This window comes from Tenrec ecaudatus, chromosome 4 (genome assembly GCF_050624435.1).
Source record: "Tenrec ecaudatus isolate mTenEca1 chromosome 4, mTenEca1.hap1, whole genome shotgun sequence".
Lineage (NCBI taxonomy): Eukaryota > Metazoa > Chordata > Mammalia > Afrosoricida > Tenrecidae > Tenrec > Tenrec ecaudatus.
In genome coordinates this window covers 21,364,074-21,380,338 of record NC_134533.1, presented here as the reverse complement: position 1 = coordinate 21,380,338, position 16,265 = coordinate 21,364,074, and the positions used below count along the sequence as shown (strand labels likewise).

The 16,265-nt window shown below is 40.5% G+C and overlaps 1 protein-coding gene across 1 annotated transcript; it reads left to right on the top strand.

Annotated features, from left to right (window-relative positions):
- The first annotated feature begins 1,610 nt into the window (after positions 1 to 1,610).
- LOC142446527 (olfactory receptor 4C11-like) lies at positions 1,611 to 2,357 on the top strand. Its single transcript, XM_075548275.1, has one exon. It carries the CDS (start codon positions 1,611 to 1,613, stop codon positions 2,355 to 2,357), a length of 747 nt encoding a protein of 248 aa, XP_075404390.1.
- The last annotated feature ends 13,908 nt before the right edge of the window (positions 2,358 to 16,265 follow it).

Below are 16,265 nucleotides of genomic sequence, written 5' to 3'. Positions count from 1 at the left end.
AGAGATTGGAAACATAGTATATACAACCAAGTAATACTTAATTCGCTTCATTGTTTTTCCATCAGAAGTAATTGGAATTTACACTTGTATCTGCTGCTTACTATAACTGGTGTTATCACACAGATTGTATTTGTTTCCCTCTGCTGCATTGTCAAGAAATTAGTTTAATTTTTTTCTATTGCTCTGCTACACAACTATTGGAGTTACTGATCTTCAAATATTAATGCCATTCTATGAAATTTGATATATTCTTATTCAAAACCTTAATTCTAGAAAGCCTACTAGGAAATTTCAGATTTTCTCATTGAAATCTGCAAATTCATTTTGGTCTCAGTTTCTTAAATAAGACTAGTATCGATGATATTTTTAGATATCTAATTTTCTCTGAATTATATTTAAGGTAAAACTAAAAATCAAAAGTTGGAGAAATATTTTTTTCTAAAAGTATAACTGAAACAAGACTCAGATAGGCCAGATATAACTAGAGCATATTTTTACATGACTTGCTCACCAAAGAATCTCCAATTTAATATTTGAAGTAATATGGTTTTTCAGCTTTAAATACACACATATTTCATGTATTTGAATAAAACAACAACAAAAGAGCATTTCCTCTGAGCTTCCTCTGACACATATGACCCCTCAGGACAGAGCAGAACTGCTGCACAGGGATTTCAAGGCTGTATTCTTTGGAGAAGCAGGCTCCCAGAGCTTTCTTTCACAGAGCAGTTGATGGGTTTCACCACCCATCATCCATAGCAGCCTAGTACTTAACCACTGCGACCCCCAGGGCTTCTTACATAACTTATTAAAGTGTCCGCTTGAACTTAAGTTTTAGAAAAAAAAACATTTCAAGTCATTAAAGTGGTTTCTTCTGAATCATACAGCGATTCTCAGAATTCATCAAAAGCACACTTCACCGCCTCCTGCCCTTCTGCACAGAATATTGTGATGCTGTAATGAAGACCCTGAGCCAAAGCTTGTATGTAAATCATATGCATAGGCATCAACAATGAAAAGTTGTAGTGATTTTTTTTTAGCTGCTGTCAAGTTGCCTCTGAATCTTGATAACCATGTGTACAATGAGTGTCATGCATTGTAATCCAAAGGAGTGTCATTGATTTTTTTTTGGCAATAGATCATGAAAACTATCTTCATATTTCATCTACATCAAGAAAAGCTATTGAAACAGGTTCAGAATTGTTGCTGCAAACAATCCTCCATGGACAGATGACTGGGGGCTACAAATGTGTTGTTTTGACTAAGAACCAATCAGATCATCAAGACCAAAGATGAGATTCCCCAAGGATCTACTGCTACAGATGAGAAACTTAAAGTTGTTTTCTGGTCCAAGTCAGCAGTCATTACCAAGTCATCACTTTCACACTTTTCTTTGCAGATAAACCATGTATCAGCTGCATCCATTTACCCAAATTATGACCCTGGAGCTGAACAACAGCGTCACTGAGTTCATTCTACTTGGATTGACGCAGGATGCCCTGAAGGAGAAATTTGTGTTTGTTGTCTTCTTGTTTCTCTATCTTGCCACTCTGCTGGCCAACTCATTTATTGTGATCACCATCAGATACAGTCGGATGCTAGGGGGTCCCATGTATTTCTTCCTTTCCCACTTATCCTTTGCTGATGCCTGCTTTGCCACAACCATAGCTCCCAGACTGATTGTAGATGCTCTCTCTAAGAAGAAAGTCATCTCCTTCAATGCATGCATGACTCAACTTTTTTCAGCCCATTTTTTTGGGTGCCTGGAGATCTTTGTGCTCATACTTATGTCCTTTGATCGCTATGTGGCAATTTGTAAGCCCCTGAGATACACAACCATCATGAACCAACGAGCCTGTGGAGCAATGGTGAATGTGGCCTGGGTGGGATCCTGTATCCACTCATTAGTACAGATGATATTAATTTTGCAATTACCCTTCTGTGGCCCCAATGTTATTGACCATTATCTCTGTGAATTGCATCCTTTGTTGCAACTGGCCTGCACAGACACCTATGCTATAAATCTACTCATAGTGTTTAATAGTGGGGCAATTTGCATGATTAGTTTCATAATCCTCATTATCTCCTACATTTTCATCTTACACTCTTTGAGGAACAAGAGTGCAGAAGGAAGAAAGAAAGCGCTCTCCACCTGCACTTCCCACATCATCGTTGTCATCTTATTCTTTGTTCCATGTATCTTCACATACACTCGCCCTCCAATCACCTTTCCTGTGGACAAGACAGTGGCTGTATTTTACACCATTGGCACACCCTTGCTCAACCCTCTTATTTACACTCTGAGGAATGCAGATGTGAAAAATGCCATGAGAAAACAATGGTGCAAACAGATATGAGGAAAGAACAGAGGACTCTACTTGATCAATCTCCAACAATTCAAATGAATTCGCAGAGAAGCGAAACTCTTCCATCCTGACGGAGCAGTGGAATCCTTTGCAAGAAAGAGTAGATGTTTGGGTGAGGAAAGAGATAAAGTGAAGACAGACCTATAATCTTACTCTGAGCCAATGCTACAGAAAGCAACAGAATGTCAAGTACAGGAATATTTGTGGGACCACAAGCCCATTCTCGCCTTGTGCTCTCTGTATTGATACTCCTGCTCCTTTGCACTTTTTGAACCAGATGTGTATATATCAGCACCTGACTCTTTCTGAAATTATTCTGGTTTGACCTTCTCTAATCCATGTTTAATAAATTGTCTCTGATTTTTTACTGGCTTATTTTGATGGCAAGCTAGTCCTGGCAGTAATATCTGTCGTCTTCTCTCGTTCAAGAGTCAATAAAATAAGACTACCATAAGGATGTGATAGAAACAAAAGTACTAGCTATTTAAGCCACAATTGATGCTGTTGAATCATCATTAAGGTAAGAAAAAGAAAGTATGGTAAAAATCATGTTTTCACTTATCTCTTGGATACATACAGGAAGATAATCCATGATCTCTTATTGAAATAAGGACAATTCTAGTGCTCATACCTACAAACAGTATTCAGCTAATATTTCTTACTATATGATTTAATATCTTTTCTTATTCATCATGTTAATATTTATTCATCCATTAAATTTTGTTCCAGCTAAATTTTTGGTGGGAATTAAATCAATTACCAAAGAACACATGCTTTGTTTGGTGAATTGGTTACAATTGTGAGAGTTACATTATAATAATTAGCATATGTATAACTAGCATGGCTAATTACAATAATAATAAGCATTTGTTTGAAGTGATATGTAATACAAAAATAGAACAACTGACATATAGAGGGGAAAAAAACCCACATATTATAATAATCCGTTTAGAGAGAAAGTAGCCCTAGAAATGTGACACTCAATTTGGAAATGTGGACCTAAGTATATCAAAGAAGAAAAATGCCCATTAGTACTAGAGGTGGTCCCATTTTTGTGTGGAGAGCAATCTTTCTTCATAAGACTATAGAAGAACATAACCAAAAATTTCACTTGTCAAATTTCTAGGCATATCAAGGAAATATCAAATGGTATTGGGTTTCCTATAAGAATTTTGTTTTTGGAGAGGCACTTATTGACCAATAAACAAACCAAGCTTTTTGGTGCTTTTGAATTTCCATGGACTTCTAGAGAGACACACAGCTAGTCTCACAGGAAGCACAACCAGCGTACTCCTTAAAGGCTACAATGGTGAGTCATCATCTTAGAGACTGTGGATATGTTATCAGGAGAGATCAGTCTGGAAATGGAATTCACGACTAACAAAGTAGAGGGTCAATGAAAAGGAAGAACACTATCACCAAGACAGGCTGACACATAGAGGGCTCAAGCATAATCATTGTGAAGATGCTACGTGGCTGCACATGGTTTTGTTCTGTTGTTCTTAGTAAGAGAGAAGCAGGAAGGGATGCAATAGCACCCAACGGCATCAATAACAGCAACGCATGTCTTTCAACTTGAAGGTGGTATTTGCATTCTCTAATCGTTTTCCTGACGAGGTCTGTACTCTTCAATTGGCACCACACCAGTTCTGATATTCTTAGCGGACTCAAAGCATATCCCCTTTAACTTTTTCATTGTTTTGAATTTTGAAATTAAAAAAAGAAGTTTAACAGACTAAGAACAAGATTGTAAGGTGGAAGGTATACCTTTTTCTAACAAAATTTCATATGACAACCCTTAATAACCCAAATAATAAGCAGGCACATTATCACATGCAAAAAAATTCCTTGGTGCATTTCTTTCTGGGGCTTTTTTCACCAATATTAATTGTCAAAAAAATGTCATAAGAAGCTTCAGGATTGTCCTGGGTACTTTGAAGAAATCTGTCAAGATTATGCCTTTGGGATGCCCCTGGCTATCACAGCTGTATAAACAGACCTCTGTTTAAATCGCCCAGCCTGCCTAGTCCAAAGACACGGTTTTGATGGGACTTAGTTTTGAAAACACCTGTATGAGACTAAAAAAGGTGTATTATTGAGCCAACTGATTACTGAGACATATTTGGAGCTACTTTGTTTGGAATAAATCTGTATTTATATGAACGGAAACGCTAGTAGTAATACCTTGTTTTAGTTAAGCGTATGTGTGTGTGTATGTGTATGTGTGTGTGTTTGTGTGTGTGTGTGTGTGTGTGTGTGTGTGCGTGTGTTTTCCAGGAGGATTCAGGAGTTCATGGAATACTTCCAGGATTTTTTTTGAAAACATTTTATTAGGGGCTCATACAACTCTTATCACAATACATACATACACATACATGAATTGTATAAAGCACATCTGTACATTCTTTGCCCTAATCATTTTCAAAGCATTTGCTCTCCTTTGCATCAGGTCCTCTTTTTTTTCCTCCCTCCCCTCTCCTCTCTCCCTCATGAGCCCTTGATAATTTATAGATTATTATTTTGTGATATCTTGCCCTATCTGGCATCTCCCTTCACCGTCTTCTCTGTTGTCTAGCCCCCAGGGTTGATGTCACATGTAGATCCTTGTAATCGGTTTCCCCTTTCCAACCCACTCCCCCTCTACTCTCCCAGTATTGCCCCTCACACCCCTGGTCCTGAAGGCATCGTCCACCCTGGATTCCCTGTGCCCCCAGCTCCTATATGCACCAGTGTACAACATCTGCTCTATCCAGAATTGCAAGGTTGAATTCGGATTATGGTAGTTGGGGAGAGGAAGCATCCTGGATCTGGAGGAAAGCTGTATTATTCATCGGTGCTACATGGCACCCTGACTGACTCATCTACTCCCCTAGACCCCTTTGTGAGGGGATCTCCAGTGACCCACAAATGGGCTTTTGGGGGTCTCCACTCTGCACTTCCCCCTTCATACACTAGGGTAAGATTTTTTTTTATATATATAACAAGAAAGAAAAGCTGGTAGTTAGTTCAAGGATCGTTTGTAGGCCTTTAGTGTTTTCCAGTCCAGTCTGTTAGGACACCATGCCCTGGCCCCAAAGTCCACTTTCAGCATTCCCTGGGGACTTTGCCACTCCATTTTCTTGCTGTTCCACTGCATTCCCCCATTGTTTTGCCTCGGTGTGGTGGGATTAGGTCATGTACAATTCCCACACTGTGTCTCCGGTGCTGTCCCCTGTATCACCCGTGGTCACTGAAGGCATCCTGTTTCATAGTGGGGCCAGCCATGTTGTCCTCTCTGTGGACAGTCTGCTCTACTCAGGAACATCATCCTCATGTCCTGGTGAGCCAGGCTGTGCTCCACTCTCTCCTCCTCCCCCTTCATCAGCTCCCGTGTGCTCTGATCAGATAGATAAATGAAGCAAGACCCTTATCTCACTCCATTCCCAAGAATAAACTCATGGTGGATCACTGATCTTGAAGTTAAACTCCAAACTATTAGGGCCATCAATGAGGGAATTGGGAGCAACTTGAGAACTTTGGCACAGGGAATACACAGGATGTCAAAAATAGGGTAGGACACACACACAGAGGAGGCAAAAATTGACAAATGGGATATACTGAAGATAAAACACTTGTGTACATCAAAGGAATTCACCAAGACAGTAATGAGAGAGTCCACAGACTGGGAAAACATCTTTAGCAATGACACATCAGACAAAGGCCTTATTACTAAAATCTACAATACTCTGCTAGCTTCCAAAAAGAAAAAAACCAATAGCCCACTTGAGAGGTGGGCAAAGGTCTTGAACAGAAGTTTCACAGGGGCAGAAATCTGAATGGCCAACAAACATATGAGAAAATGTTCCCGATCTTTAGCCATAAGAGAAATACAAATTAAAACAACCATGAGGTACCACCTGACACCCTCAAAGGTAGCCCAATTCAAAAAATCAGAAAGCAACAAGTTTTGGAAGGGCTGTGGGGAGACAGGAACTCTCACCCACTCCTGGTGGGCCTGTAAATATGTACAGTCACTATGGAAATCATCTGGCGATATCGAAAACATATGGAGCAATCCCCCTACTGGGCATATACCCAGAAGAGGCAAGAAACAAACCAAGGCCAGACATCTGTGCTCCAATGTTCATTGCGGCACAGTTCACAATTGCAAGGAGCTGGAAGCAACACAAATTTCCATCAACTGACGATTGGATTAAAAAATTGTGGTCTATACTCCCAGGATCGTTTATTAATTTTTTCTCCTTGTTTTTGAAACCTCCATATACTGTGTATATATACATACATACACACATACATATAAGTATATATAAAATGCATATACTTATATAACTCCATATTACTTTGAGAATTGAGAATTTTTGCCTGAGTTTTCTTTGGCAGTGACTTCACTAGCAGACCTTCAAATGTTGATACTTTGGAAAATGAATATAAAACAAATATCTGGAAAACTAACCCAATGGTTTTATAGACAGTAATTTTTATAGACAGTGAGACAGGAATATTCTGGCATGTATCATACAGAATCCACAAGTCCCTTGACATGTCATAAGTTTAGTATTGCTATGCATGGACACAGGTTACCAGGGTAATGAAACAGAAGGAAAGATGGGGCCAAGCAGAAAAGAGGGATGGAAGAAGTACCAATGGAGAGGAAGTGCTAATACATTTTAGGATACACAGACATGAAGTAAAGAAAATTACAAGTTTGGAAACTTCTTCTAGGCAGAAGAACATTGGTGAACAGGATACTTTACTTATTAATTCAGATTTGATAAGACTCCTCTGAACACATATACTTTCAGGGAATCAAAGTTCAGCATAGACGTTCCACTGCAGAGCTAACAATGATGACTTCTAAGAAGAAGAAAGGGCCTGGGACAGATTTGACAACTTTTGTTCTTTTCAAAATCATTTAATTGGGAGTTAAGACAGATAGGGTATCATTCCATAGTTAAATCTTTATGACTGTGATATAAGCATTGAAATGTATATATGTGAATAGTGTGTCAGTGAAACTACTAAATATATACAACCTACTTTTAAAAACAACTATTGAAATTGAAATAATGGTCATGATGGCTATCAATCCAGTCTCGATAACGATGACTATCATAATTATCTCCCCACTTCAAACCTCCTACCCTGGTTCTCAACCTTCCTCATGCCACGACCCTTTAAGACAGTTTCTCATGTTGTGGGTACCCCCGACCATAAAATTATTTTCGTTGATATTTCATAACTATAAATTTGCTACTGTTATGAATTGTGTGACCTCCGTGAAAGGGTCGATCGACCCCCAATAGGGTCTCAACCCACAGGTGAGGGCCACAGTCCTACATGAACACCAGAGTTCTGTATTGAATAACCTACATGACATCTTTCTTTATATGTTTAGTACATATTCTAGTAATTAATGATTGATCCTCCTCGTCCACGCATGTTCTATTTGCAATCTTCTCCTGGAAAAGTTATTATTCCACTTTCCTAAGTTAACGATTTGAAATCAAATACTTTTATGACACAACTGTTCTCACTTTTCCTTTAGGAAAAAATATACTGACCATTAAAAGATAACGTATGTTGAATTTATTGTATTTTCCCATGAACTCTCCTAGAATTTTGGCCTGAGCTGCCATCATCACTTAGGTCATAGGAATAGGCTCCAGTAAATCTTCCATTTCTACTCTGATCCTGTAATAGACATTTTGCACACAGCAGGAACGACTCGTTTGAAGTACAAGCCTAAAACTTCACAGCCCAAACCCACCCAGTGGTTTCTCAGATGACAAGACTGGTAACCTGCTTCTGAAAATGCTACTAAGCAGTTCTCCTCTCAAACACATAGGAGGCCATGAGCTGCCACCAACTAGATGATAACCAGCAACACCACATTTTGAGTTGCCAGATAACCTACAAATGTCCATATGCACACCCCAATATTTTAGTGTCTGAGAGTGCACGGTGGGTAAGTGTTCAGGTGCTAACTGAAAAGTGAGCGATTTGAACTCACCCAACCTCTACCAGGCAGAGATGGTAGGACACATGCGTAAAGATTACAGCCTTGGGACATGATGAGGCCGTTATCTTATGACCCATGGGGTTCCTATGAGTTGGAATTCACATTGCAGGAATGGATTTTGACCCTGTTCCTCGTGCACTGGTTCCAATCACTGCTGTGCTGTTGGGTTTGAACTGCTGATCTAGAATCACCAGAGCTCTGAGCTATGTTAATGGTAAACTTTTTTTGCTAAGGTTTACTGTTGTTGTAATAGTTCCATTGATTTCAAAAGAAGGTTTATATGATCATAAAATGATGTTTAGGTCTTTCGTGTGGATTTCTATTAACTCAAATAAAATAAAATACTATGATACAGCATTAAAATATACTAATGATTTTTTAATTTGGTGTTATATTTGTATAAAAGTTATAAGCATACCAAAAATCTAAACACAGAGCCAACAACTGATTCTGGCAGATATTGGCTCTGTAAGATAATCCTTCATTCACTGGTATTGAGTTGGTGTCGAATTATAGCGACCCTATAGTGCAGGACAGAACTGTCCCTATGAGTTTCCAAGACTGTTTCTCTCCGTTGGAGGAGAAAGCCCATCTTTCTTTCTCAGGGAAGCTTGTGGTCTCAAGCTGCTGATCCTGCAGTTAGCAGCCAGATGTGCAACCACTGCAGCACAGCCCCACAAGGTTTCAGAGGCGATCAGTCTTCATGGGTACAGACTGCCACGTCTTTCTTGACCCTTATGTGGCCTCCAACTTCGGGTTTCTGGTTAGTGCTGAATTCTGTGTTCTTTTTCCTTCTTTTTATAAATCATTTTATTAGGGGCATATACAAGTTGTATCATAATCCATACATACAACAATTGTGCCAAGCATGTTTGTACATTTGTTGCCCTCATCATTCTCAAAACATTTGGTCTCCACATCAGCCGCTGGCATACGCTCCTGATTTTTCCCTCTCCTTCCCCACTGCCCCTTCTTCTTGAACCCTTGATAATTTATAAATTATTGTTTTGTCAAATCTTACACCATCCAACTTCTCCCTTCAACAACTTTTCTGTTGTTCATCCCCAGGGAGGAGGTTATATGTAGATCCTTAAAATCGGTTCCCCCTCTCTACCCCACCCTCCTGGTATTGCCACTCTCACCACTGGTCCTGAAGGAATCATCTGCCCTGGATTCTCTGTGTTTCCCATTCCTATCTGTACCAGTGTACATCCTCTGGTCTAGTCAGATTTGTTAGGTAGAATTGGGATCATGACAGTTGGAGTAGAGGAAACATTTAGTAACTAGAGGAAAGTTGTATGTTTCATCGTTGCTACAATGCACCCTGACTAACTTGTCTCTTCCCCACAACCCTTCCTTAAGGGCACGTCCAATTGCCTATAGATGGTCTTTGGGTCTCTACTCTGCACTGCCCCTCATTCACAATGATATGATATTTGAGTCTGATGATATCTGATACCTGATTCCTTCCACACCTCGTGATCACAGAGGCTAGTGTACTTCTTCCATATGGCTTTGTTGCTTCTCAGGTAGATGCCTACCTGATTACCTTCAAGCCTTTAAGACCCCAGAGTCTCTATCTTTTGATAGCTGAGCACCATCAGCTTTCTTCAACACATTTGCTTAAGAGCCTGCTTTGTCTTCAGTGATTATGTTGGGAGGGTGAACATCACAGAATGCCAGGTTTTTAGAACAAAATATTATTGCATTGAGGGAGTACTTGAGTGGAGGCTCAATGTACATCTGATGGCTTTGTGAGTTAGTTTATTGTGCCAACCTGGCCAATTAACACATGAAGGGGTTAATTGACCGGTGGAGAGATATATGGCTCAGTGAGCCTCGCCTTTCAAGTTCTCCGGTCTTTGGCTTTCTGATGGTCTCACCAGGGTGAAGTTGCCTTGGCCTTTTCCCTGCTCTAGCAGGTTGGGCTCCCTTCCTACAGGACGTCCCTGAGGAGAAGCCTCATGGACCTACCCCGATGCAGCACTGGGTGCTGGAGCAGCCACATGGAGGCCCCTGCAAACGCTGAGATGCTTACACGTTCACTGACTCGGCTTTCCTCCTGCAGTAGGCATTATTGTGTCAGATTTGTGGGATGGCGGAGGATTTTGTGGATTGGTGTTGGGAATATGGGTTAATGGATTAATGTTGGGACTTGTGGACTTTGGTAGCACTGGGTTGGGATGTTTTCTTGAGGCACACTTAACCTTTACATAAAACTCTCTCTTACACATGAGTTTCTATGTATTTGTTTATCTAAAATACCCACACCCAGACTAACACACCATTCACCATCAGCTTTCTTCACCATATTTGCTTATGCACACAATTGTCTTCAGCGATCACACTGGGGAGGTGAGCACACAATTTTGATTTTTGTTGTTGTTGTTGTTCTTTGATGCCTGATAACTGATCTCTTCGTAACCTCGTGATCACGCAAGCTGGTGTGCAACTTCCGTGTGGGCTTTGGTGCTTCTCAGCTAGATGGCTGATTGTTTGCCTTTAAGCATTTAAAATCAAGATGCTATATCTTTTTATAGCCGGCCAACATCAGCTTTCTTCAATACATTTGCCTATGAACCACTTTGTCTTCAGCGATTGTGTCAGAAGGTGAGCATCCTGGAATGCCAGTTTAATACAACAAAGCATTATTGCATTGAGGGAGTACTTGAGTGGAGGGCCAATGTCCATCTGCTACCTTAATACTAAACCTATACATATATGCACATAGATCTATTTCCACATCCTTATATATAAATGTATTTACATATGTACATGCTTTTATTTCGACCTCTCAATATTTCCTTTGCCTCCTAGCTCTTTCCTCTATTTCTATTTACTTTCCTCTTGCCCCACTATCAGGTTCATCCTTCATTTGGGTTTCAGTAATTCCTCTCGGTTACAATTCCCCTGGTCACACCCTACCAGGCCTCCTACAGCCATCTCACTACTAATTTGGATCATTTTGTTGTTACCTTGTCCCTGGGTTTGTTAACACCACTCCCTTTCCTACCACCTCCCCTTCTCCCATATCCCCCTGGAAATGTCGGTCCTCTTGTTTTCTCCTCCAAATTGTTCATCCAGCCTATCTTATTTAGACAGACCTGCAGAGATAATAACATGTACAAATAAGACAGAACAAAATCAAGCAACAAAAGAAAATAAAACAAAACCAACAAGCCAATGACAAAACTTAGCAACAATGAAGAAAAGCTTTTAATTTGTTCAAGGACTGTTTGTTGGTCTTTAGGAGTGTTTTCCAGTCGAGTCTGATGAGGAACTGAGCCCTGGCCCCAAAGTCTATATTTGGAATTCCCTGTGGACTTCGTTGCTCTGGTACCCTTGTTCTTCTGTTGCATGCCTTTAGTGTTTTTCCCTGGTTTGGTTAGATTCGATGGGGCGGAATTCCCACACTCTATCTCCAGTGTTGTCCCCTGTAGGCTTATGGGTCAGTGAGGGATGTCATGTCCCATGGTAGGGTCAGCAGTGCTGAATTCTTAACCATTGCCCACTCAGGTTCCCAGTAGAAGGATAAGGCTCTTTGCTTGTAATGTTTACCCATGCATTACTAAAATTTTGTCAGAACTGAATTTTATTATATTATCTCTTTAAAACTGTTATGCATATTATTCAAAATATTTAAAGGGTTCTCCATTCCTTAAAAAAGCATATGTAGTAGAAAAAGACTTTTAACTAAATTGTATGAAACAAGATTTAACCATAAGGAGGTGATCTAGATAGTGGATAGGATTCTTGGCAAGACAATTATTATTGTCTAATGCTAGATGATCATTGACATGTAAAAGTTCTTGTTCCTCTTAATGCTTTTAAAACTATTCTTTCCCAACTAAGAAAGCTTCCTCTACTCATTTACATAGATAAGAAGATCCCTTTTCCACAGAAAGTCATGATTAGACCCATGACTGGGGTAAATGAGGTGCAAAGTTATCTCCACTTCTACTAATTCGTGCTTCTGGAAGGTCTTTTCCTTGACTGTGGGTGGGGTTTGACATTTTTTATCAATAACTGAAACCAGTGAAGGGAGATGCACTTCCGTCATTATCTTACATCCAATGGCAATCTCTACCCTCCTCATTGTCCCTGTCGAGCTGCCTCTGATGAAGTACTGTGTGACGGTGGCATATCCCTTTGAAACACACAGGCACGTGCCTCCTCTGAGGACAAACCTGGCTGGGGATAACCTTGTCTGGGATGAATAGCCCCCAGCTTAGCTGTGCTCCCATCCTAACTGTGCTAAGTATCTCAGTGAGCAAATCCTTTGGGACGTCTGGGGATGAGGATGGCCATTGACCTCTGTAGCTCAAGCACAAGTCAGGGTGTCTGTGCATTGCTATGACATATGTATAAATACCTAACGGGCTCTCTAGGAAGAGATGCTTCTCTGTAGAGCGTGTTCTATCCCCAGAGCTCATCACGGAAGCCAGCGTGTCCCTCCCACAGCCAGGCTCTATGCTGCCAGGCACGGGACGTGATCCGTCTGTAAAGTAAATTCTGACCGAAAGAAAGAAAACTATGAGCTCCCTACTGAATGCCATCTTTTCATTTACCAGGAAAATGGTAAGTTTTCAACAAATCACGGCCCGACATCTGTGCTCCAATGTTCATTGCCACATAGTTCACAATTGCAAGGAGTTGGAAACAAGCCAAATTCCCATACAATAGAGTACTATGCATTGCTAAAGAGCAGTGATGAATTCATGACTTACTTCACTTAACATAATTATGTTAAGTTCACAAAACTATTAACTCTAGCTTAATTCACTTTTTTATTACCTATTCTGAAGTAACAGAATGGATCCCTTGACAATTTCTATAGAGGATACCAGGAGAGAGTAAAAGGGCATATGGCCAACGGAAGGGTTTCTTCTCCTGGTTCAGGAACTTTCAGCTAGTAATCCTTGTACTCCCCTTGTACATTGTCAAAAGTGCTCTGCCCAGGGCTTGCCATGCTCCATTAAGCTGCACCATGACTCCCAGTGTCCTGACTACACCTGGACATTTATCGTCAGCCTCTTCCACCTGCACCCAAGAGGTTGTTTCCCTACATCCTTCATCTTTGCACATACACACTGCCCTGATACAGGCCTGCTGGTGAGCTAGTGAGCTGCTGAGCTGGGTCCCTGCCCTCCATCCATCACACTTGGTGTTGTCATAGGTCTGTCTACATTCTGGGGACACTGCTCCTGCTTCCTTAGCATACGTGGCAGTGTCTGCGGGGCTATGGCACCCCTCACTGAGATCTGATTTTTCTTGCTTTGGAGAAGGGTCTCCCATCTCAAGTTCCTCTTTTGGTTACTCTTCCTCAATCACAAAATAGTTTACACCCTTGATTGAAGTACAATTGACAAGCAATAAATTGTGTGTATTTAAAATGAGAGTAGCTCTGACTCTCTCTTTCTCTCCTCCCCTCCTGCACCTTCTGTGTCTGTATTCTGGAACTTTTTAACCCTGTCATGATTAAATTATCATTTGTTTTTCTTTGCTCTTTTGTTTTCTTAGATTCACCTATACACTTTCACAATGACAGTTCATTGTTGGTGAGGGTGTTTAATGATCTAGAATAAAGTGGGCAAGATCACTGACTTAGTTGCAGACCAATGATCAAATATCTGTATTCCTTTTTTCATATCTATTATGGAGATTCTGCATCTCTCTCTTTGATATTTTGTGTTCCACCCTCTACAGAAACAGAACTACACCCAGTGCAAAGCCAGTGTTACCTCAGGACTGTACACGTTTTTCTCCTGCTTTCAAAGAAGGAGCTGGCCGGAAGCTCATTGTGTCTGAATAGCAGCTCTGACCTCTAGAGACACAGGGTCCAGAGTCCACTATGTGCAGAAGGAGAAAGTCAATTTATAGCCTGGAATAAACTTTGTAAACCAGAAAATTCCCCAGAGGCTGAAGGACTACTCTTGGACAATTGATTAGTGTTATTTGGTCACGATCATTTAAGGAATTGCATTTGGGTAAATAGATCATTGTATTACTTAGTTTAAAAACCTGATATTCTTGTCTCAATTTATATTTGGCTCTTCCAGAGAAAATGCCCTTGATGTATGGCCATACAAGAGATCGATGCTATGGTTAATGTAGCTGACAGCGCTCACTTTCCTGAGTGACTTGCAGCTCACATGAAGGCTACTTAGATATTAGGTGAATGTTTTTTATTAACCACGTTTTAGAATTTATCCTCCTAGCTTTGGGGATACATGGAGATTTGATATGTCATAATTGGAACCATAACAGGAATCGTTCTGTTAGGATATTTAATTTTATTTTACAGTCTAGATAGGCAACTCCCTTGCTTTACCTTTTCATGTTCATCCAGCTCTGTCTTTGTCTCCCAGTCCTGCCAAGTGAGGCTTGGGTTGGAAACAATGAGATGGTAAATGAAACGCCAAAGACACCATCCATAAACACAAAATGCCCATCAGGTTTTATTTCACGCAATGATGAAGATCTATAGGCAATAACAATGGATTTGAGTTAAATTATGGAGTTATGTGTTCCAAGTAAATCTAGAGTGGAAGTTCTGATCATGACCTGGCTTCTGCCTTTCCTGAGTCTCATGAGTTCATTAGTTGACCAGGATTGTCTCCCATTTGGTCCACTGGAGATCAAGTCTAGGGGAAGACAGGCTTCTGCACAGAGCCCTTCAGCGCAAAGGAAGCTAGGTGAAGGACAGAATCCACCCATTCCCTTACCAAGGGAAGAAACCGGGGACATTGAGATAATAAAATGTCCTGGAGAGAAGACATGCTGTTCATACACCCCCACAATGACTGCAGAGACTCTTGAGTCTGGGGTCTGAGACAAGAGCACAGTATAAAATCTGGGGTGCTGGGGTACCCGAATGCACATATCTGAAAACAAGAGGGTACACTGCAGATGAATAGTCAATAACAGAAGACCCGACAAAATTCCCGCCCTGGGTGAGCAGTCTGCCATTTGCAGAATCTAAAGTCCAGCTGCCAGTTTGCCAGACCTTGTAGACAGGCTGAGGGTCCTTTAATTTCTTCTCCAAAATATTCCTCTTTCTGTGCCAACCTTTTCTCTGACTCGTGTCTGAATATTGGCCCTCGCCTAAAATCTTTCTTGCTAACATGACAAAAACCAAGGATTTGAGAGGCTTGAAAATTTGGGCCTCATTTTGGTAACAGTCACCCAAAATAACAGAGTGAAGCTGCACTGTGTTGGTGCCAAAGTGATGGTCTTTATGGGAGCAGGCTGCCCATCTGTCTGTCACATGAAGCAGCCAAGAGCTTAAACACTGTGCCATAGGGCTCCTTTGCTATCATCACCGTCCTAAATGTAACATTTGCAATTAAAATACCTTACATAAGTTCAAATAGGCTAGAGTCACATAGAGAATAGAAAATAATATCTCAAAATGGTGTCAAATATTTATTCATGTGGTGGATGCATGCCATAAAAATCTAGGCATGTTTGAATATATTTTCCTTCCTAAGCAATGATGTTTTTTTATAGGCTGTAGATATTGATTGCTTTATGAATATGACCTGTCAATAGATATGTGTTAGTGTCTAATATACATGAACTTGATGGGTAATTTTTTGCGTTTTGCGTCCGGTGACCATCCAACACCAATCAGCTGTGGGAAAGGAAGGAAGGTAGATTCATAGGACCATTTTGAACAAAATGATATCAACGTTGCAGGTGTAAAATTGTTCACCGGTTGAATATAAGCCGCAGGTGTCCGCGATTGGAAAGTAGGTTGAATGCGATTCTAAAGAGGAAGTCATTCAATATAGTTGGTGATTGCAATGTTGTTGGCGTTGTCTACCCTAGTAAAAATAATTCAGTTTTAGGCAATAGTGAATAAAATAAGCACTCAAATT